This window comes from Onthophagus taurus, chromosome 8, assembly GCF_036711975.1.
Source record: "Onthophagus taurus isolate NC chromosome 8, IU_Otau_3.0, whole genome shotgun sequence".
NCBI classification, from domain to species: domain Eukaryota; kingdom Metazoa; phylum Arthropoda; class Insecta; order Coleoptera; family Scarabaeidae; genus Onthophagus; species Onthophagus taurus.
In genome coordinates this window covers 10,879,023-10,904,445 of record NC_091973.1, presented here as the reverse complement: position 1 = coordinate 10,904,445, position 25,423 = coordinate 10,879,023, and the positions used below count along the sequence as shown (strand labels likewise).

The 25,423-nt window shown below is 36.7% G+C and overlaps 2 protein-coding genes across 4 annotated transcripts; both read left to right on the top strand.

The window, feature by feature from the left end:
* Nucleotides 1-18,590: 18,590 nt before the first annotated feature.
* On the top strand, nucleotides 18,591-19,853 carry LOC139431185 (uncharacterized). Its single transcript, XM_071198822.1, has one exon. The coding sequence runs from the start codon at nucleotides 18,591-18,593 to the stop codon at nucleotides 19,851-19,853; it is 1,263 nt and encodes a 420-aa protein (XP_071054923.1).
* Nucleotides 19,854-21,093: 1,240 nt separating this feature from the next.
* On the top strand, nucleotides 21,094-24,236 carry LOC139431086 (uncharacterized). Of its 3 annotated transcripts, XM_071198663.1 has the most exons (3): nucleotides 21,094-21,511; nucleotides 21,572-21,652; nucleotides 21,713-24,236. In XM_071198663.1, exon 3 carries the CDS (start codon nucleotides 21,848-21,850, stop codon nucleotides 23,003-23,005), a length of 1,158 nt encoding a protein of 385 aa, XP_071054764.1. In that variant the 5' UTR covers nucleotides 21,094-21,511; nucleotides 21,572-21,652; nucleotides 21,713-21,847; the 3' UTR covers nucleotides 23,006-24,236. The 3 variants fall into 3 exon arrangements, with proteins under 3 accessions (XP_071054764.1, XP_071054765.1, XP_071054763.1); XM_071198664.1 differs by lacking the exon at nucleotides 21,572-21,652; XM_071198662.1 differs by having other exon boundaries at nucleotides 21,572-24,236.
* Nucleotides 24,237-25,423: the final 1,187 nt, after the last annotated feature.

Genomic DNA, 25,423 nt, shown 5'->3' with positions numbered 1-25,423 from the left:
TTGAATGTCACATATATGGTAGGCAGAGTTATCGGAACTAAAAGTGATAGAAAGTTCAAACATGGCTCAAAACGGCGTATAACGTCATAATATCACGTTTTGGGCACATTTTGTTTTTTATCTCCAACATGCTCCAATATGACATTTGCCACCTGAATATCATATATATGGTCGACAGGATTATCGGAACCAAAAGTGATAGAAAGTTCAAACATGGCTCAAAACGGCGTATAACGTCATAATATCACGTTTTGGGCACATTTTGTTTTTTATCTCCAACATGCTCCCATATGACATTTGCCACCTGAATATCACATATATGGTCGACAGAATTATCGGAACCAAAAGTGATAGAAAGTTCAAACATGGCTCAGAACGGCGTATAACGTCATAATATCACGTTTTGGGCACATTTTGTTTTTTATCTCCAACATGCTCGCAGACGCTTGCCACCTGAATATCACATATATGGTCGACAGAATTATCGGAACCAAAAGTGATAGAAAGTTCAAACATGGCTCAAAACGGTGTATAATGTCATAATATCACGTTTTGGGCACATTTTGTTTTTTATCTCCAACGTACTCCAATATGATATTTGTCACTTGAATGTCACATATATGGTAGGCAGAGTTATCGGAACCAAAAGTGATAGAAAGTTCAAACATGGCCCAAAACGGCGTATAACGTCATAATATCACGTTTTGGGCACATTTTGTTTTTTATCTCCAACATGCTCCAATAGGACATTTGTCACTTAAATATCACATATATGGTCGACTGAATTATCGGAACCAAAAGTGATAGAAAGGTCAAACATGGCTCAAAACGGCGTATAACGTCATAATATCACGTTTTGGGCACATTTTGTTTTTATCTAAAACGTACTCCAATATGACATTTGTCACTTGAATGTCACATATATGGTAGGCAGAGTTATCGGAACCAAAAGTAATAGAAAGTTCAAACATGGCTCAAAACGGCGTATAACGTCATAATATCACGTTTTGGGCACATTTTGTTTCTTATCTCCAACATGCTCCAATATGACATTTGCCACCTGAATATCATATATATGGTCGACAGGATTATCGGAACCAAAAGTGATAGAAAGTTCAAACATGGCTCAAAACGGCGTATAACGTCATAATATCACGTTTTGGGCACATTTTGTTTTTTATCTCCAACATGCTCCCATATGACATTTGCCACCTGAATATCACATATATGGTTGACAGAATTATCGGAACCAAAAGTGATAGAAAGTTCAAACATGGCTCAGAACGGCGTATAATGTCATAATATCACGTTTTGGGCACATTTTCTTTTTTATCTCCAACGTACTCCAATATGATATTTGTCACTTGAATGTCACATATATGGTCGATAGAATAATCGGAACCAAAATTGATAGAAAGTTCAAACATGGCTCAAAACGGCGTATAACGTCACCAAATCACGTTTTGGACACATTTTGTTTTTTATCTCCAACGTGCTCCAATATGACATTTGTCACCTGAATATCACATATATGGTCGACAGAATTACCGGAACCATAAAAGATAGAAAGTTTAAACATGGCTTAAAACCGACATGACGTCGTATAACGTCACCAAATCACGCTTTGGTGACATTTTCTTTTTTGGCTCTAACGTGTTCCAATATGACATTTGTCACCTGAATGTCACCTATATGGTCGACAGAGTTATCGGAACCAAAAGAGATAGAAAGCTCAAACATGGCTCAAAACGTCGTATAACGTCACCAAATCACCTTTTGGGCACATTTTGTTTTTTATCTCCAACATGCTCCAACATGTCATTTGGCGCCTGAATATCACAAATATGGTAGGCAGAATTATCGGAACCAAAAGTGATAGAAAGTTCAAACATGGCTCAGAACGGCGTATAACGTCATAATATCACGTTTTGGGCACATTTTGTTTTTTATCTCCAACATGCTCCAACATGTCATTTGGCGCCTGAATATCACAAATATGGTCAACAGAATTATCGGAAACAAAAGTGATAGAAAGTTCAAACATGGCTCAGAACGGCGTATAACGTCATAATATCACGTTTTGGGCACATTTTGTTTTTTATCTCCAACATGCTCCAACACGTCATTTGGCGCCTGAATATCACAAATATGGTCAACAGAATTATCGGAACCAAAAGTGATAGAAAGGTTAAACATGGCTCAAAACGGGGTATAACGTCATAATATCACGTTTTGGGCACATTTTGTTTTTTATCTCCAACATGCTCCAATACGACATTTGTCACCTAAGTATCACATATATGGTCGACAGAATTATCGGAACCTAAAGTGATAGAAAGTTCTAACATGGCTCAAAACGGCGTATAACGTTATAATATCACGTTTTAGACACATTTTGTCTTTTATCTCCAACATACTCCGATATGACACTTGCCACCTGAATATCACATATATGATCGACAGAATTTTGGGAACCAAAGTGATAGAAAGTTCAAACATGGCTCAAAACGCCGTATAAGGTCATAATATCACGTTTTGGGCCCATTTTGTTTTTTATCTCCAACATGCTCCAGTAGGACATTTGTCACCTAAATATCACATATATGGTCGACTGAATTATCGGAACCAAAAGTGATAGAAAGGTCAAACATGGCTCAAAACGGCGTATAACGTCATAATATCACGTTTTGGGCACCTTTTGTTTTTATCTAAAACGTACTCCAATATGACATTTGTCACTTGAATGTCACATATATGGTAGGCAGAGTTATCGAAATCAAAAGTGATAGAAAGTTCAAACATGGCTCAAAACGGCGTATAACGTCATAATATCACGTTTTGAGCACATTTTGTTTTTTATCTCCAACATGCTCCAATATGACATTTGCCACCTGAATATCACATATATAGTCGACAGAATTATCGGAACCAAAGGTGATAGAAAGTTCAGACATGGCCCAAAACGTCGTATAACGTCACGAAATCACGTTTTGGGAACATTTTGTTTTCTAGCTCTAACGTGCTCCAATATGACATTTACCGTCTGAATGTTACACATATGGTCGACAGAATTTTGGGAACCAAAGTGATAGAAAGTTCAGACATGGCCCAAAACGTCGTATAACGTCACGAAATCACGTTTTGGGAACATTTTGTTTTCTAGCTCTAACGTGCTCCAATATGACATTTACCGTCTGAATGTTACACATATGGTCGACAGAATTTTGGGAACCAAAGTGATAGAAAGTTTAAACATGGCTCAAAACGCCGTATAAGGTCATAATATCACGTTTTGGGCCCATCTTGTTTTTTATCTCCAACATGCTCCAATAGGACATTTGTCACCTAAATATCACATATATGGTCGACTGAATTATCGGAACCAAAAGTGATAGAAAGGTCAAACATGGCTCAAAACGGCGTATAACGTCATAATATCACGTTTTGGGCACCTTTTGTTTTTATCTAAAACGTACTCCAATATGACATTTGTCACTTGAATGTCACATATATGGTAGGCAGAGTTATCGGAATCAAAAGTGATAGCAAGTTCAAACATGGCTCAAAACGGCGTATAACGTCATAATATCACGTTTTGAGCACATTTTGTTTTTTATCTCCAACATGCTCCAATATGACATTTGCCACCTGAATATCACATATATATTCGACAGAATTATCAGAACCAAAGGTGATAGAAAGTTCAAACATGGCTCAACACGGCGTATAACGTCATAATATCACGTTTTGGGCACATTTTGTTTTTTATCTCCAACGTACTCCAATATGATATTTGTCACTTGAATGTCACATATATGGTAGGCAGAGTTATCGGAACTAAAAGTGATAGAAAGTTCAAACATGGCTCAAAACGGCGTATAACGTCATAATATCACGTTTTGGGCACATTTTGTTTTTTATCTCCAACGTACTCCAATATGATATTTGTCACTTGAATGTCACATATATGGTCGATAGAATAATCGGAACCAAAATTGATAGAAAGTTCAAACATAGCTCAAAACGGCGTATAACGTCACCAAATCACGTTTTGGGAACATTTTGTTTTTTATCTCCAACGTGCTCCAATATGACATTTGTCACCTGAATATCACATATATGGTCGACAGAATTACCGGAACCATAAAAGATAGAAAGTTTAAACATGGCTCAAAACCGACATGACGTCGTATAACGTCACCAAATCACGCTTTGGTGACATTTTCTTTTTTGGCTCTAACGTGTTCCAATATGACATTTGTCACCTGAATGTCACCTATATGGTCGACAGAGTTATCGGAACCAAAAGAGATAGAAAGTTTAAACATGGCTCAAAACGTCGTATAACGTCACCAAATCACGTTGTGGGTACATTTTGTTTTTTAGCTCTAACGTGCTCCAATATGACATTTGTCACCTGAATGTCACGTATATGGTCGACAGTTACCGGAACCAAAAGAGATAGAAAGCTCAAACATGGCTCAAAACGTCGTATAACGTCACCAAATCACCTTTTGGGCACATTTTGTTTTTTATCTCCAACATGCCCCAATATGACATTTACCATCTGAAGTCACATATATGGTCGACAGAGTTAAAGGGGCCAAAAGAGATAGAAAGTTCGAACATGGCTCAAAACGTCGTATAGCGTCACCAAATCACCTTTTGGGCACATTTTGTTTTTCATCTCCAACGTGCTCCAATATGACATTTACCATCTGAATGTCACATATATGGTCGACAAAGTTAACGGAACCAAAAGAGATAGAAAGTTCAGACATGGCCCAACACGGCGTATAACGTCACCAAATCACGTTTTGGACACATTTTGTTTTTTATCTCCAACGTGCTCCAATATGACATTTGTCACCTGAATATCACATATATGGTCGACAGAATTATCGGAACCAAAGGTGATAGAAAGTTCAGACATGGCCCAAAACGTCGTATAACGTCACGAAATCACGTTTTGGGAACATTTTGTTTTCTAGCTCTAACGTGCTCCAATATGACAGTTACCATCTGAATGTTACATATATGGTCGACAGAGTTACCGGAACCAAAAAAGATAGAACATGGCTCAAAACGTCGTATAACGTCACCAAATCACCTTTCGGGCACATTTTGTTTTTTATCTCCAACGTGCTCCAATATGACATTTGTCACCTGAATGTCACCTATATGGTCGACAGAGTTATCGGAACCAAAAGAGATAGAAAGTTTAAACATGGCTCCAAACGGCGTATAACGTCACCAAATCACGATTTGGGCACATTTTGTATACTATCTCCAACGTGCTCCAATATGACATTTGTCACCTGAATATCACATATATGGTCGACAGAATTATCGCAACCAAAGGTGATAGAAAGTTCAAACATGGCTCAAAACGTCGTATAACGTCACCAAATCACCTTTTGGTCACATTTTGTTTTTTATCTCCAACGTGCCCCAACATGACATTTACCATCTAAATGTCACATATATGGTCTACAGAGTTAACGGAACCAAAAGAGATAGAAAGGTCAATCATGGCTCAAAACCTCGTATACGTCACCAAATCACCTTTTCGGCACATTTTGTTTTTCGTCTCCAACGTGCTCCAATACGACATTTGTCACCTGAATGTCACGTATATGGTCGACAGAGTTACCGGAACCAAAAGCGAGAGAAAGTTCAAACAAGGCTCAAAACGTCGAATAACGTCACCAAATCACGTTTTGGGCACATTTTGTTTTTCATCTCCAACGTGCGCCAATATGACATTTACCAACTGTGTAACGGTTTTGTTTTCCGTTACTTATATTTTTGTGTTTGGTAAAAATTTTTGGTCGTCAGAATTTTTTTAAATTTGAATTCAGATTGTCGTTGGAGACTGGTTGTGAGGTTGTCGCTTTTTGATTGGTTCGAAGGTGGTTTGTAGCGAGCGACGGGTGGTTGTTTTCTTCATTTGGCAGTCTCGTTCTGATCGTTGAGTAACGATAGTCATTTTATCTTACGCTCCGTAAACGTTATAAGAAAGCGTGGTTATTTAAGAAAAAGTTTTCAATTGTTGAATTTTTGGTTGTGATAAAGCTTTTTCGTCACATTATTGTGGATTTGGACTCGCTTTTTTTTGGAAATCATATCGATTTACGCCGATGTATTCGGTTTTAAAACGTTAAACACGTGAGACGTTCTTTAAAGCCGCCTAAAAACTAAGGTACGTTATTCTATTGTGTAGATTTTGATTAATAAGTGGATTCTTTTCTCGTTGTAGGCTTTTTTTATCTTTGTTTTCATTTGCAATTTTATTTTTACTTCTATCTTTTGAAATTGCTATTGCTGCGTCATATAATTTTTTTGTGCCAATGACAGTTTGGTGACATTTCAACTTTTTGAGACCGTTGTGACCTTGGAAATATCGAATGGGTTGGCATCTCTGGTTGAAAGTTTAAATTTGTTGACATTAACCTACAAGACGTAAATTTGGTGAAACTTGGAAATTTAGTGGAACTTGGAAATTTGGTGGAACTTGGAAATTTGGTGGAACTTGGAAGTTTGGGGGAATAGAGAAATTTTGGAGAGAACGTGAAGATCTGATTATCGAATAGATCAAGGGATTCAGATAAGATATATATATATATATATATACAGTGTGTCCCCGGATAGGCGAAACGACTCTTATAAAACGTAAAATTTTTTTTTCGATATTAATTGTCATTTTTTGGGGTTTGACCTTGCTTGATTAAAGACTAATTTTGAACATATTTTCAAGTTTTAAAAAACAAGTAAGCATGGACGGTGAAAGAAAAACTCTTTTTGTGGCAGGTAAAGTACCTTTTCTATTTACAGTACGTGAAAGTGTTACTAAGAAGTTTTGTTCAGAATAAAAAACTATGGCCATATGCAAATTTTCGGAATGATCGCCCTACTTTGGTATATATATATATATATTTCATATTTTTTTTACTGGATAATTTTCTTATAATTTTTTTGTTATTGAATTATAATTACAATTTTTTTGTGCACTTGGTCGCATTTGAGGGGTAATTTTTTTGATACGTGATTGTTGATTTTCTTTAAACGAATTTCGTGTAGCTACATCGAATTGGTCCAATTACTAATTATTAATTACAACAATATTAATTATTACAATAATTAATTAATATTACAATAATTAATTAATTAATGTCGAATTAATTACGACAATTATTAATTAATTCTTTTATTTCACAGGTTTGGGATTTTTGGGGTTATGTTTTGATTTTTATTTTTATATGCGATCTTGTTTAATCTTTACATGTGTAACTTCGATCAAAATTTATTATTTGCTTAAACATTTATACTGAAACGTTGTTATGTTACTTTGAAGGAATTGATATTTTATCAATATATATATGTTTACCAACATCATTTCAATATTATTTCTTCGATTAAGTGACTTGCGTGAATATATTATTCGTTTATGTGTCTCTGCTTTCGGATTTTATTGGAGTGTGTGGTATATTTCTGGTAGGAACCAACGGATAAAATCCGTGGCGCCCTTAAAAAAAAGATAGATCGAACTCGCCCGTCTCCACAGTTTCAAAGCTAGCTTGTGGTAGGGTTTCTATCGGGAATTGCTTTGTTTGTGTGTAAGTAAGGCGCGACAACTGAATGTCACATATATGATCGACATAGTTACCGGAACTAAAAAAGATAGAAAGTTCAAACATGGCTCAAAACGTCGTATAACGTCACCAAATCACGTTTTGGGTACATTTTCTTTTTCAACTCCAACGTGCTGCAATATGACATTTGTCACCTGAATATCGTATATATGGTCGTCTGTTAATCATTTCAATTATTAACTATAATATACGTATTCTATTTTTTCATTCTTGCTTGAAGACAAGAATTATTTCATTTTACAAGATTTTTGTCTTCTCTAAATACTACTTATACAAGATTTATTTTATAATTACTTTTAAACAAGTTTATGGAAGGAAGAATACGCGTAGTTTTGCTTTAAATTTAGTCTTGTTGGATCAAGAAAACTATTCTTAAAACTATTTTTAAAAAGCTAAAAACTTATTTATTTGAAACTTGATTACAAAAACACACTGAATCTAATACAATGAATATTGATACTAGACTAAATTATCTCTAGTTGAGCGCATAAATTTATTACGGCGATTACAAAAGAATCTGCTGATTATTTATTTTAGATTTTCTTTGTTCTCGGCTTATAACTCCTCCGGGCTAAAATGGGATTACGGCGGTTATATCGGCGGTAATTCCTCAACTGGAATTTGATAATTTTTATTGGTGTTCCCTTTTTTAATATAATATATACATAACAATACATAATGTAATCCTTAATATAACCAATCGATTGATTATTATTGAATTTAAAAGTTCTTGTTGTTCCGTTATTGTTTTAGAAATATTAAATATTGTTGACTTGGTCAAATTTACATTTTCTATTTTTTTAAAATTACTTATATACTCGATAAATTTAATATTGCTATTCAAATTTTCTTATAATTTTTAATTACGTTATTTTTAACTTTAAATTCACAATTATTAATATTTTTAATAAGATAAACACCATGGATAATAATGGTATCTTTTTCTTTATTACATTTTTGAATTAATTTATTTTCTTTAGCACTTAATAACAATTTTACATTAGAATTAATATCAATTATCTCAAAATCATTTATACGAAAATGTTCATAAATTCAATTTTCATAATTATCGTCAATATTTAAAATATGAATTTCACTGGAGAATTATTATTAATAAAATGTTCTATTTCATGATTACCTACATAAACAGGTTTTTTTTAAAATTTCTAAACAAGGCTGATCTGAATTAATAAACAATTGATCTTTAACACCTAAATATTTAAATGTTGGAGTTATTTGTTTAAATGTGTTATTATTCAAAAATATCGGTAGCGCACTCAAAGAATAATATTGATGAGGTTCATTACTAACTATCGGTATTACTAACACAAATACATAGTGTTTCTCGTTTTGATAAACTTTAATCTTAATTAACGATTCTATATGATAAATCTTATCGACTATTATAACAAAAGGAAATTCGTGATTAACGTTTAAATGAATATTTTTAATACAATCTAAAAGTAAGTTTGATTCGATTACGGTAGGATGTAAAATGCCTAATTCTGCAAAAGTAATCGTCTGCAGTAAATCTGGTAATCTATCTCTTAATTGATCCAAGATTATTAATTGGTGATTTAATATCTCTAGTGCGTTTACTCTTAACTCTGTTTTCTCTGCCTTTAACGCTAATTCTTCTTGATTTTTTTATCATTATTTCTATTGACTTTTCAAAAATTGTCGTAACGTTATCTAATATTAGCAATTGTGTGTTCATAACGTTTTTCATTTTTTCTTGGTTGTTTTGTAGATTCAATAGAATTCCTTCATATCGTTTTCCATCTTCAGCATCTAAATTGCCTGTTATGGCCTTTATAATTCCTCCCATAAAGTGTACTGCACCTCGTTTGTATCTTGTGGTTAATTCGGTCGCTTCGAAGTATTCTTGCACTCTGGCAATTTCTTGTTCTTTTAAATTTTCTAATTCTTGTAGATGTTCTGTAGGAAATCCGTGTTTTATAAAACTCGTTTCTTGTTTTATAAAGTTTTCCAAACAATTAAAAGGTTTGAATAATCTTTTTGGATACTTATTTCAAATTGATTTTCTACATTATATGCCACACCTAGTTTGGTGGGTAGTATTCCTGTTTGATTATCGATTTTACTTATTTCTGCTGAACCTCTTCCGATGAGGATTCTGGAAAAGATCCAGATTTTAAAGAATTAATATGATATTTTAATATTTTATTTTTAGAATTTTTAACTTCTACTGTATTGTTATCAAAAATGTGCGTTATTGTGCATGGTTCCCAGTAACGTTCTTTTGTCTTTTTAGTATAATATTTGGAAGGTTTTACATAAACTTGTTGACCGATTTGAAATTTTCTTAGTTCACGTTTTTCATTTAATTTAGTTATTATCTTCACTTTTTCCTGTTGCATTTTTTGAGCTATGCTATTATAAAGATGTTTTGTTCTTTCTTTATGATTTTGTATGTATTCTCGAAAATAAATGTTATCGTAATACAAATCTAATGGTTCTCTGGAATTTGTGTGACCATATAAAAGTTCAAAAGCGTATCACGCCTGTTGCTTTGTGAGTTGACGAGTTATATCCTAATACAGCTAGTTTCATTAATTCTTTTAATTCTTAAATGGTATTATTGACGCTCCGTCGTTTTTGTCAATTTTTTCTTCGCCTTTCTGGTAATGTATCTCAATCCTTGATAATGCGTCTGCATTTCGATTGATTTTACCCTTTTTGTGTATTACGTCGTAGTCATATTCGCTCAATTTAATTTTCCATCGCTGTAATTTGGAATTTGGTTCTTTTAACGTATGTAACCAAACTAATGGTCGGTGGTCTGTGACAATCGTAAATTTTTGACCATAAATGTAGGGTCGAAATTTTTTACATGCCCAAATAACTGCAAGTAATTCCTTCTCAATAGTAGAATAACGTTGTTCAGATTCTGTCAAGGTTCTCGATATGTAACATACTGGTAAGTCTTTTCCTATAGGGCCTTGTGATAGTATAGCTTCTATCGCTACATTACTAGCATCTGTCGTAACCAGAAATGGTTTCGAAAAATCTGGATATTTTAAGATTGGTTCGTTACATAAAATATTTTTACACGTTTCAAAGTCTTTTTTGTAATCTTCAGTGACTGATTGTTGCGCCCTTTTTAAGACATGATGTTATATAGGATGTTACATAGGTTTCGTTAATTTGTAAAAATTGTTAATGAATCGACGATAGTATCCTAAAAGTCCTAAAACTGCTTGAATTTCTTTTTGTGTTTTCGGAATTGGATATTTTTTTATCACTTCAATTTTCTCGGGATTTGGATTAATTCCATCTAGAGTAATTACATGACCTAGATATCCTACTTCCTTTTTAAAGAATTCGCATTTATCCAAACTAAGTTTCATATTTGCTTCTCTTAAACGGTTAAATACCTTTCGTAATTTTTGTTCATGTTCTTTCAATGATGATGAGTAGATTATTACGTCATCTAGATATACGTAGCAGCAATCTACAGTTAATCCTCTCAAGATATAGTTCATCGCACGCTGGAATGTTGCCGGGGCGTTCTTCAATCCAAATGGCATTCTTGTAAAATGATAATGACCTTGTTCTGTGCTGAAAGCAGTTTTTTCCTTGTCTTCTTCGTGTACTTCTATCTGGTGATAGTCAAATGCCAAATCGAGTGTTGTAAAATAATTTGCTCTTCCAAGCTTGTCTAAAATATCATTTATATTTGGTATAGGAAATTTGTCTTCTATAGTTTTATCATTTAGTCTTCTATAGTCGATTACCATTCGATATTTTCTTTTGCCACTTGCATCTAATTTTTTAGGTACAATTGCTACTGGACCATGAACTTGAACTTTCTTCTACAATATTTTGAGCTTACATGCTTTTTACCTGTTTATTAATTTCTTCGCATTGGCGATTTCCTGTATGGTTTTTGGTATACTGGTATTTCATCCTTTAAACGAATTTGGTGTTAGATTTTCGAAGTGAAAGTGAGTGGTAGTCTTTCATCGTGAACCAAATCTTTATATTCGAAACATAAATTTTTTATAATTTTCTTTTCTTCACTATTCAAATGATTTAATCGAAGTTTACTTTCGATATTTTCGCGTTGAATCCTTTGTACGATATTTGGCGGGATTCTAAAGTGATTTCTTTCGTCAGATATTTATTCATAAACTGTTGTATTAATTGGTTTATCAAAAGCGATTTCCATTGGGTAGTCGTTAAAGTTGGTTACTTCGGTGATCGCCTGGTAATCTTTTGCAATTGTTATATTCTCTGGAATTTCTACTCCTGGAGCTATATCTTGGTGATTTATATAAATTTCCTGAAAGTTTCTGTCTACTGGTAATTTGATGATTTTTCGTTGTCTAGGTTCCAATATTATTCGTGGATTATCAAAATGTAGAGGTATTTTCGTGAAGCTTGTTTCCAAAAATCCGTGACGTATTTTTTTTTCTTTCGTATTTATTATTGCTTCCATTTGTTTTAATAATTTTGTTCCTTTAAACTAAAATTAGAACTAACACTAGAAACTTTCGGGTTTTGCCGTGCGTCTTTTAATAAAAGGTTTGACGTTTCGGATGCCATGTTGCAACCTTCTTCAGAAACTGGTTCGAAGTGACGAGATCAAAAAAACGGTAACTATATATAAGTCGGAAAAACTAATTAATAATCAGTTAACGCTAATTACAAGCTAATTAATAACTAATTGCGTCGCGTCCGGTGTGAGGCGGGAAGAGGTCTTCGTGTTCACCACCATGCATGGGCATGTTCACATCATCATCCCCAACAGAAGAGGTCCGTGATCCGTACATTATTTCAGCGAGCAGCGAGACTATGTGAAGGAGAGAACTTGAAGAAGGAGCAACACTTTCTACGAGGCGTGCTGCAGAAGAATGGATACACTTCGAGGGACATCAACCAGGCCATCAAGCAGCGAAAGCAGAAAGAGGACACGGTAAGTACAAAACCACTTGGATTTATCTGTCTTCCCTATGTTTCAGGTGTAACGGAACGAATTGCTAGGCACCTCAAGAAGAACGACATCGTAGTGCGGTACGGCACGGTCAGCAAAATTCGGAACACACTCCCGATAGCCAAAGACAAACTAACTCCATTAAAAGGAGCGGGAGTCTATCGACTATCGTGTAGTTGTGGGAAGGTTTATGTTGGCCAAACTGGACGCAACGTCGAGTGCCGCATCAAGGAGCATGAGAGGGATGTAAGGCTGAAGAAGATCCAGCAGTCGGCGGTTGCGGAACATTGCCATGCAGAGGGGCACCGAATAGACTTCGAACAAACAAAGGTGCTGGGTAGGGACAGCAGATACTACCAAAGACTGACAAGAGAAGCCATAGAGATCCACCGACATAAAAATAACGTTAACAGAGAGGATGGCTGGGAGCTTAGCAGAACATGGAAGATGGTGGTGAACACGAAGACCTCTTCCCGCCTCACACCGGACGCGACGCAATTAGTTATTAATTAGCTTGTAATTAGCGTTAACTGATTATTAATTAGCTTTTCCGACTTATATATAGTTACCGTTTTTTGATCTCGTCACTTCGAACCAGTTTCTGAAGAAGGTTGCAACATGGCATCCGAAACGTCAAACCTTTTATTAAAAGACGCACGGCAAAACCCGAAAGTTTCTAGTGTTAGTTCTAGTTTTAGTTTAATTCACACCGGCCGTGAAAGCCTTCGTACTTATAATTTTGTTCCTACAATTCCTTGATACTTTTCTGAGAAATATACTATATTAAATTTGTGATATTGATCTGGAGCTTGAAATGTATGTAATGAAGGAATTTCTAATATATAGTAATGATGTGTTGTTTTATGCATAGTTTTAACACTGAAACCTTTCAGTTCCATATTCAATGAGTAGTAGATAAAAGCCGATTCTAGAACCTCCTCTCAGAACCTCAGGTCAAGGCCAAGGCCAAGGTCACGTTGAGTGACCATGACCTTGACCTTGCCCTGAGGTTCTGGGAGGAGGTTCCAGAATCGGCTATTGCAAAGGGGGTCGTTGACCAGTAACCTTGACCTAAACAATGACCTTTACTTTGAGCTCACCTCAGGTCAAGATCACGTTTAGTGACCATGACCTTGATCAGTAACCTTGACCTGAACAATGACCTTTACTTTGACCTCAACGGAGACCTTGAAGTCAACCTTAATTGTGACCATGACATTGACCGTGTACGTGACCTGAAATGAAGGTTACACGACGTGAGGCCATTGAAAACCCCACTTCGGAGGAGGTATGCTTTAAATAGCAGATAGAAAATCGTGTTCAACAGTATTGAAGTAAGAGTGTTGTGAACATAAAGAAATTGAGGAACTTGTAGCTCCTATTTTAAGCAGTTTACATCGCTTAAATATAATGGCATCGAGAAATCCAATTAAAGTCATCGATATGCAAGGGTTTACTTTATCTTCGGGATTTCGAGTTAAAGAATTGGCTATCGGTGATGGTGAGTCGATTTCCCATTTCATATTTCAACCTGATATAAGTTATGAAAGACTCAATAAGCGAGAATGTCGACAAGTGCGTTGGGAGGAGAATAACTTACACCATTTGCATTACGAGAATGGATATGTGCCCTATAATCAACTGAAAGACATTCTGGAACAGCATACATGCGGAGTGGAGGTGGTGTTTGTAAAGGGATCTCAAAAAGAAAAGGTATTGAGAGACCTATTATCATCGGTAAAGCCAGTGATTATTAATTTACAAGATAATATATATTGCCCTTTGCTTTCGTTGAGTCAAAATTCTTGCGCATATCATTATAAATCGGAAAGCAGTTGTGCAATTGAAAATGTTAAATTAATTTTAAAATTTTTAAAAATGGATTTAGATTAGTGTTAAAATTTAAAATTTAAATAAATTAATTTTTATTGTACTGACTTTTTTTTTTATTCAATTTAAATGTATCACATTCCTAATCCTAATATATAAAATGGAAAAGAAAAACAACCGAATTAAATTTCATTTAATTTATTGAACTCGTCTTTAATAAATGATAAACAATTGCATATCTTTTTAACGTATTATTTATGGTGTCAACTCGACGCCCCCGAGTTAGCAGTTCATGATGTTTTTTTTTGGTGTACTCAAGTCGAGTGATGACTCTTCTCGGGTGCTCCCGGAGGAGTGGAGCATGACCGGGTTGGATTTACTTTGAGCTCACCTCAGGTCAAGATCACGTTGAGTGACTATGACATTGATCAGTAACCTTGACCTGAACAATGACCTTTACTTTGACCTCAACGGAGAACTTGAAGTCAACCTTAATTGTGACCGTGACGTCCCCACCTAAAATGATGTGCATAAATAGCAAGTCAGGTTCATAAAAGATTAGTTTCATTGAAATCATCCGACGTAGTGGTGACATAACAACGCAGAACAAGTAAGTCCATAAACACTTGTCTTACAGCAGAAGTATTAATGTTATATATACTTAGTGGGTTCCAGACAACAATATACAAAAGCACCGAAGAGAAGTCTCGAGGTTCAACAGGCGGTGTCCAAAAAAGCGAGCATAAGTCCAAAGGTGATAAAACCCTCGTTGACACCCGTGGCATCTGAAGAGTTGTTAAAACAAGAAAAGTTTAATACAGTTATAGAGTGTGGTAACAATATGCAAGCGGTCGCTGATGGAAAAGATTCGTTTGCAGACTTAAGCCCTTTTATTATGACGCAAAGTGTTAACGGTAATAATGAAGTAGTTTCGAGAATAGATAACATGGAGAGCTTAACCAACATGTCGGACAGTACAGTAAGAGCAAGTAGAGGTCCTCTATTTTCGGAAACAGTGTATGCACTAAATAAGAGCCGCACGAAATGTGTGGCAATAGGATTAAGTGCTGACTTACATTTTGAACCAGTGGTAAGGTTAATGGGAAAAGGTCAATGTTTAACATTAACGGAAAACGATTGGCACAACATTATTATGTATAAGTCAACAATCACAAACAGTTTTGCTAATCAGTCTCCGTCGCAGATAGTGTTGTGTGGTGTCAGTATATCGTGCGATTGGATGGAAAACGTTTGCAAGATTTTAAAGTTGGAGAGGGGTGGAGAATATGTATATATTGCATATGAATCGTTGCATGAGCTTTGGAACGTAGCAGATTTAGTAGCAACTCGACTGAAATTATTGAGAACTGTGAATTACAAAGCATATTATGATAGTGTTATAAACGCGTTAGCTGCAATGGATGGAGATGTGAAACGTAATATGTTAACGATGCTCAATGAATCGTGTTCTGAACAAATATGTATAAGTAAGGAAGTGATGTTGTACAATTTCGATAAAATCTTGTTGGATGTAGATTTGTTTAAATTATTTCACAATCAATAAAGACATGGGTAAGGTGCGGATTGATGAGAGTAAAAATGAGATGCATAGAATGTATGCATGGACTTATGCGTATAGACAATCACGAAAGTGTAATTGGGAGGAAATGTATTTAGATCGTCTTAGATTTAAGAATAGAATAAGTTATGTAAATGATATGTTACACCTGTACTTAAGCAGCGAATTTAGAAATAAGATTTTTCATGAAAGATTTAAATATGTAATGACTTAAAATAAATAAAATTTTTTTTCAAATGTGAGCGTATTATTAACCATCCAATATTCACCGAATAATGTGCGAAAGCTATTAAATATAATGGTATGAATGTTAGGACAGTGAAACAGTATGCATCGATCAAGCAAACGGTCTGGTCGAGGTATTGTGAATACATTAATCAATAAGCTTCCGATAGAACTACATTTGCCAGGTTATAATTATTGCGGTCCGGGAACCAAATTGGTAAAGAGATTAGTTCGTGGAGATCGGGGAGTGAATAAATTAGACGACGCCTGTAAAACGCATGATATTGCCTACGCAGCGACATCGAATTTAGCTGAGCGACACATAGCCGATAAAGAGTTGTATAAGACGGCGAAAGAGCGGTTGAGAAGTAAAGACGCAAGCTTAGGAGAGCGACTATCGTCGGCGTTAGTGTCAACGATAATGAAAGGAAAAACAATAATGGGTATGGGAATGCAAATTCGTGCCCTAAGACGTAGAGGGACAACTCGTCAGAAGTTGAAACGTGGCGGTAAGTTGTCGTTTACGCAGGCAATGAACTTAGTGCGGCGAGCGATTGCACAGACCAACAGTACGAATACAAAGGGAGATGTACAAGTGGGTTACAATCTGTTGAAACCTTATCAAGGTAGAATACTTAAACCGCGCGGAAAAATAATCAAGATTCCCAAGACGGGAGGTTTTTTACCCTTAATACTTGCAGCTTTGGGTGCTCTCGGTTCTTTAGGCGGAGGTGCAGCAGCTATTGCAAAAACCGTAAACGAAGCAAAAATAGCAAGGGAGCAGTTACAAGAAGCCCAACGTCACAATCGGGCTATGGAACCAAAAGCGATCGGCAGCGGTTTGTATATTAAACCATATAAGCAAGGTTGCGGACTAGTCATGAAAACGGTATCACGAAAATCAAAGCGACTAAAACGCCCCAAGAGGGCGAACAAAATTGGTACAGGAATGTTTATTAATCCATATAAAAAGGGTTGTGGTTATAAAACTGTAGCAAAAAACTAATAAAAATACCCCAACATTCTTTAACGGATGTAGAGTTAAGGCGATATGCACGAGCGCTTGATCTGTTAAACTTTCGTGGGGTGTACATGAGAAACAATTTACCGAAGAAAATCCGAAAACGAGAGAGTGGGATAATAAATCTTGATAATCGTACGGGTCCCGGTACTCACTGGACAGCTTACAACAAGGATGGTGTAAATGTTAACTACTTTGACAGTTATGGAGATTTACGACCACCGATTGAAGTGGAGAAGTATTTTATATCGGATGGGGGGAGAAATATTGTGAGGTATAATTATCGACGATATCAAAAAGAAGATCAAACAAATTGTGGACAATTGTGTCTGCATTTCTTAGATAGTTTAAATACCAAGGAAGTATCCGTGTAAGATTAGTCTTGAGAACAACAATGGAACAAGATACAATACATACAAGTTATACATTTACGCTCACCGGAAGGGGGTCGGAGTTGTCTTGTAACTTTAACCCACCGATTTATTTGAATGAACTCGGTACATACGAGTTAGCTCTTTTAAATTTCGAAACGTTCAATACGTTACCTAATATCGATTCAACAAACAATATTTTACAATATGAAGATCATATGGGAAATTTTACAGAGAATATTGAAATACCGCTAGGAACATACGATATTAACGATATTAACGAATACGTTAAAAAAACATTAACAGCGAGGAATATTCTCAGCGTGACTACACCGGGTACACAGATACGCATAAGAGGTAACAATAATACGCAACGTGCTGAGATAAAAACAAACCGGCGAATAAATTTTGCTAGCGATAATTCAATCGGTTCCTTACTTGGTTTTAACCCTAAAGTTATACCTAAAAACACGATAACAGAATCGGATCATATCGTGAATATAAATAAAACGAATGCATTACAAATTTATTGTAATTTGAGCTCCGGATCGTATACGAATGGACAACCCATGCACGTGTTGTATCATTTCTTCCCGAACGTACCGGCTGGTTTTAAAATAATAGAAGCTCCGCAACAACCGATTTACTTACCTGTTACAACGAACGTGATTAGTACATTAATAGTACGCATACTTGATCAGGACGGTCAGTTGGTAAACTTCAGAGACGAAGAAGTGACCGTGAGAGTGCACTTGAAATCGGTGTGAGTAGTAGGGTATTTAATATGGGTATAGTGTACGACGTTCGAAGAAAAGCACAGGAAAATCTGGGTGATAGAGTAATGTATAAAACGGTACGAAAGGATGTAAAACCTAACAGTAAGCGAAAATCAACTACCCAGTTAACACGCGTCAATCGTCAGTATTTAAGCAACTTAGGTTTTCAACTACTATAAATGGAGTCCTTAAATGTCACGGAGAAAATAAAAGTAGATAACTCGATTGTAAGTTACGAATATCATTCCCATCAACCGTTTGGTTCTACTAGCTTCGGTAACAATGATGAAATTCGTATAGGCATACCCGAAATAGACAATTACACATTGCCTCATGAAAGTTTTTTGTATGTGGAAGGGAGCGTACGTAAACTGGATGCGAGTGGTAAAGCAACAAAAGATGCTAGTGCAACTGCAAAATTGATAAATAATCCTGTAGCGTTTATGTTCAGTGATATTCGCTATCTTATAAATGGTGTTCAAATAGATGGAGTGAGAAACGTGGGGTTAACATCATGTATGAAAGGATACTTTTCGTATACCCCTCACGATATAATAAAGTTGGCGAACGCAGGTTGGAACATGGGCGAGGATCTGCTAGGTCAAGTGGTCCCAACATCCCCTGTAACGGATGCAATAATGGATAAAAATGGAAATTTTGGATTGAGTGTACCGCTAAAGACATTAATAGGGTTTGCTGAAGATTTTAAAACAATTGTGATGAATGTGAGACAAGAGCTAGTGTTAATTCGTAATAATGATGATAATGATGTGCTTGTGAATACGGTAGAAGAACCGTTACAGTTAAAAATCGATAAAGTTGTGTGGAGAATGCCCCATCTAGCCGTAGGCTTACGAGAACAATTAGCTCTAACAAAAATAGCAGGACGAAATATTGATCTGCAAATACCTTTTCGCAGTTGGGAAGTACATGAATATCCTTCTTTACCTCAAACAACAAAGCATTCATGGGCTGTGAAAACAGCTCCGCAGTTGGAAACACCTAGATTTATAATAATTGGGTTTCAAACAAAGAAGAAAGGAAAACAGTTGGCGAACATGGCAACCTTTGATAATGTAAAACTCACCAATTTGACGGTATTCCTAAACGGTGAACGCTACCCATACGATAATCTGAACGTGGACTTTGATAGTAATCGTGTCGCAGTGTTATATGACATGTATACACGCTTTCAAAAGTCCTACTATGGGAAGGAAGGAGAACCATTACTCACTCCGAAACAATTTATTGAAAATTATCCACTGATTGGAATTGATTGTACATATCAAGCAGAAGCGCTACACAAAAGTGGGGTAGAAATACGGATAGAATTTACGACAAAAAATCCGATTCCTGATGGTACCACAGCATACTGTTTAGTTTTACATGATAAGGCGTTTCAATATTCTCCACTAACAAAAATCGTCAAACAAATGACTTGAGTATGGGGAAAGAAGGGTTGGTAGTGTGTAGTTGGATCGGATCCTGAGCCGCATCGCACCCGTAGCTCATCATCCGAAATGTGAGACTTCTATATTCAGCGTAAACAAAAAAAAGTCGTAGAGTATAAGTTGTGCGACAGATTTCTACGGCTGCATAGTATGGATAATCGTGTTGATGTACGGAAGCAAGATGTATTCAAATAAAACTCAATACATAATTCTCGATATACAAGGTTTCATGGTCAACGAAGATCAGTTCGTACCTAAAGAATTAGCATCATGTGATAGTAACAAATGCATAACCCACCACGTTTTTCAACCGAGTAGCAGTATAGCTTCATTACCATCTAAATATAGGAATACTGCAAACTGGTTAATGACACATCATCATTGCATCGACTGGAAAGTTGGTTTTATCCATCCAATGGAATTCGACGCCATAGTCAAATATCTGTGTCGGAATGTCAAGAAAGTGTATGTTAAAGGACCTGAAAAAATTAAATTTTTAAGACATATTATTTCCGCGCCGATATTTGCGTTGGAAGGTAGTATCTATAAACTTGAGATGGGTATACCGAGCTGTGCTTTTCACTCGCGACGAAGAAGTATGTGCGCTCTTTCCAATGTACGCCACTTACAAGAAGTTGTCGAAGAGGGGGTGCAAAACAAGGATGCGAAAGACAGTCGGTGACTATAAAGCAGAGACAAGTCGTAATGGGGGATAGTTAAGAGCTGGTTGCGATGGAACAAGTGTTCACTGTGTTTGGGTGTTGGCCACTTACATCTGCCAAGAAAGTGTACAGCGTAATGAAAAAATATGAACAAGATGCCTCATTTGCGAACATTCCAGCTCGTGATTTAAAATATTTACCAACACAGTATTATTTCGATAAAGTACCATCTATGGAATTACGAAGAATTTGGACCCAACTACCGTTCGCCTACCAGCAATCGAAAATGTTACAAATGAAGTTACCGTGTCTTGAACATTATAATAATGATTGTGCGGAAACTCATTTCGATGGACCACCACCACCTAAAATGCATTGTATTAAATGTACGTTAGAAAAGAAATAAATGTTATTTTTTTATCCATATTGATGAGTTTTATTTAAAGAAACCTCTTCACCTCCCCTTCCCCCTCGTACGGAGCGGAGCGAAGCGGAGCGTAGTTGAGCCCGCGCGGGGGGGTGGGGCAGGGGTGGGGCAGGGGAGGGGGAGGGGAGGGGGAGGGGGGAGGGGGGATTGTAACCCCCCTTGAGTCACGGGCGAAGATAAGGTCCGAACGACCTCGCATTCTCAGACAGTATGACCTCCCCTTGGGCCACAGGCGATAACAAGGAGAAAACCTGGACAACCTCGCATTCCCAGACAGTATGACCTCCCCTTCAGTCACAGGCGATAACAAGGAGAAGACCTAAACGACCTCGCATTCCCAGACAGTTGACCGGACAAATACCTGTTCACTAACCCGTACTTAAAGGTAGTGGAAAGTGGGTTACTCCTCACTCCGTGTACAGCAGTCGCTGAGTGATATAGTAGTGTACAAAAGACGATAATTCCTTAAAAAGTGTGTTTACAATAATAACAGATTTTGTTAAAAACTGTGTTTTTCCGACCACGAAGAAATCGCCTTCTGCTAGAAAACCATTTGAAAAGTAAGTTACATCAATACAATTTTTATCGGTTTTCTTCATGTATGTTTGTGATGATTTCAGGTATTAATTGTTATACGCTGAGAAAAGTGGTTCTTCAGCGCATTGCAAACCTGTCAGACGTGATAGAAAACCATTTGAAAAGTAAGTTACATCAATACAATTTTTATCGGTTTTCTTCATGTATGTTTGTGATGATTTCAGACATTAATTGTTATACGCTGAGAAAAGTGGTTCTTCAGCGGATTGCAAACTTGTCAGACGTGAGCGAACGTATAATTTTAATAAAATAATCCAAATTTTTTGTAACCCTTTTGATTCCTTGAAGTCTTTCCCATTATGCTTCACTTAATTGGTAACAGCCACGCTCGTGCAAGCGATAATACCGATGGTATGACCGACCCACTGGTTGCCGTGCTGCCACGCAATAACGACAGTACGAATGTTGTTGAGTCAAGCCTACCGTCGTTACCATTATATTGCAGCGGCAACTTTGACGGTTTGAGTCGTACCATGCAGGATTTCACTACAGACCCACCACTGTACGAGCAAATAATGAATGAGCTCCGGTCACAGCCAGGGAACGACAATGGTGCGATTGTTACCACCAGTCCAACCTTGTCGTCCTACGGCTTAACTCGCATCAGTATGGAGATACGAGAAGAAGGAACATATCAGGAAGTTGTTGTGCCACCTGAACCTGCTACCAATCAGGCCGACGTGGTACAACCACTTCCAGATATTGTACATACGGATGTCACAAGTCAAGCACCTGCTGAAAACCAGGTGCTTGCGGCACCGTCTGTACCAGCGACGGAAGACGTATCCCAACCCTCCGATAGGATATGTGTTTCGCCTGTCTTCTCGAGTGGACCCATACGGTACACATCCCGCCGTATAAAAAAACGCGTCAACTTGTTGTCAAGGGGTTGCGTGAAACAAACTACCCGCCCAAACCCTTCTCCTGCTTCACAAGACTCCTGTAGATTGCTGCGCAACGCATTAGCCAAACCTCCCCGTAACACACGAAGAGTACCTACACTCGCTACAGTAACCAGACCTGCAACGGTGGTTACATCTCCACCAGAGGTGACCATCGACATCCGTGACAGCCCGCCAACTATCACAACTATCCCACCACAAAATGTGGTGTTCCCACCACCTTTACCTATCCCTACTATCCCGCAGAGGCAAAATCTTCCAGCTGTAAATACCGCACATCCCGACCCATGGGTTGATGCGTTTCTGCATTCAACAACCAACTTGGCAAGCAATCTTTTGTCCCAAGAGGATTTTTTCATCTTGGGCTTGAAACCTCAATTGCAAACCAAAGTGACGACTTTGGAACATCATAAGCGCCACTTCGTGAACGCGTTGAATGCAGTAAACCAGAATCCCACCGTCTGCTTTGCTGCTTCTTCAAACATCCTTAACATGTACAACACCAAAATTAACCTGTATAAGTCCCTTCTCAGGCTGCTGCCTGACAACGGTTAATAGCGTTTTTTTTTTTGAAGCTCGTTCAGTTTTTTTGTCTCTTGCAGTGTTAACGTTGCAGGAGTTGGCTATGGAGAGCGTTAATTCGACGATTTCCCGTAAAGACCGTACGTTGCGGTTAGTAGATGTTTTACCAAAGACTCTACTACTAAACGTAATGTACAGCTGGGACATATGCTTCTGGCGTCGAATATCCCGAAAGGGCGATCGAATCAATCTTGGGGAGGTTTGCTTCCCCACCGTGGAACGCTTTGGAAAGAAAATGTCGCAAGGCACCGTACATAAGTTGTTCCACGGTTCTCCGGTTGATTGGAGTTCAACTTTCGGAGTGGGTCTTCAGTATCAAGCAAGGTATGTTTTTTATGAATCACATTTGGGCAACCTTTGCTATCGTTGTCGACGCCGCCTACACCATATTAGTATAACGAACGTTTTACAACTGGATTGTCGTGTGAAATTGCGCTCGAAAATAAAGTATGCATCTTCTGAACGATTGCAGACTATTATTTTAAATAAAAAATATTGGTGTGCGATGTGTTGTCGTGTGTCTTTGTTTCGAGTCTGTTTTAAACCACAACTTGAGGAGGATCAAAGTACTGAGGAATTGTCGGAGGGATGTCTCAGCAACTAATATGTTGTAGGTGGTTTTTTCAAATTTGTACACCATCCTTGTGTGATACTGAAAATCGTTCGAATTGATGATATGACAACAAGTTCGCTTCCTTTTCACCTTTTCCGCTCCCATGCTTTTGTTTATATGTATTATTAATTATTTATTTGAATATTTACCGTATCTACTTATTGTTACCGCTCCCATGCTTTTGTTAATATGTATTATTAATTACTTATTTGAATATTTACCGTATCTACTTATTGTTAATTTAATACTAAGTAGTGTAAATTGTACTGTGACTTACACTGCTTTATTTTGTTTAATCACATAACATCTGTATGTGAATAACTCACTGGTGGTTCTACTACATCAACCATACAGATACTTTTGAAATCATGATAATAAATAATTTTGTAAATTTATGTATACCACGTCTTATTGTAAAATAAATATTGTGTAATATTACGCACGCTTTAAATAACTTTCAAACTCAATGTTAACAGTTTATATAGTTAAAGTGTTGTAAACCATTATTTTGAAACAATGATAATAAATAATCTGCTGAAATTTTTTGTATGCTACATTTTATGATAAAATAAACATTGTTTTCTACTACGACTTCATTTCTTGTTAATCTCCCGTTCAAGTATCACCCGTCAACATGGTTGAAGACGTTAAGTTTGTTAGCCAACCTTTAACACTACCAATCTGTAATCTTCATAACGACTTCGCTGCAAATAAATTTAAACGACATAGCGAATTATTTGGTGGGGAATGTAAACGTGGTTTGATAATTGGTTCTTCGGGTGCCGGAAAAACAAACGTAATGTTAACTTTATTGACAGCTCTCAACGGGTTGCGCTTTTTGAATGTATATTTGTGCTCTAATTCACTCTACCAAATCAAATACGAATTTCTACGACAATTACTTAAACCTATCCGCTCTTGCGGCTATTATGAATACTCAGATGTCGGACGATTTCTACCACCGTCAAAGGTGAAAGAATATTCAATTATTATTTTTGATGATATTGCTCCTACAGAGCAACAGATTATCAAGGAATATTTTTCATACGGTCGTCATAGAAACGTTGATACTTTTTTACTCGCTCAAAGTTATAGCGCCATTTCCAAGCAGCTTTTACGTGACAATTGCAACCTTTTAGTTTTATTTAAACAAGATCTCACTAACTTGAAACATATTTACAACGATCATTTGCTAGGGGACATTACGTGGGATGATTTTGTCAGAATTTGTCGAACTTGTTGGGATACACCGCACGGTATATTAGTTATTGATTTAGATTGCGATAAAAATAACGGACGCTATCGGAAAGGTTTCGATGAGTACATTATACTGTAAAACCATTGACTTTACGACTGCATGCTCAGTCTCTGTGCGATCATTACACTATCACGTTGAACTATGAATCGTAATGTTGCACAACAGTTAATAGCTGCGCGAGAAGATGTTAAACATAAAATACGCACTTTGAAAGGAGATATAAAACAGAAGCAGTCCATTGCCGAAGCTCAACTCGCTCCACTGAAAGAACCTCTGACAGATATTTCCAAAAAATTACAAACTGTCAATTTATTAGCGCTCGACAATAAATTCGGGATAAAACGTGATTTATTTACCCCGAAAAAGGAGCAGTCACCAGATATCTCAGCCTTACTGGCTGACTTGCAGAAACCTTCTAAAGGACTTAAACTGGAAACTCCTAGAGTGAAACCTAAACGTAGAGTTACGTCAACACCCATTAAACCGGGAGCTAGCATGGATGTTTCACCGGAACTCGCAC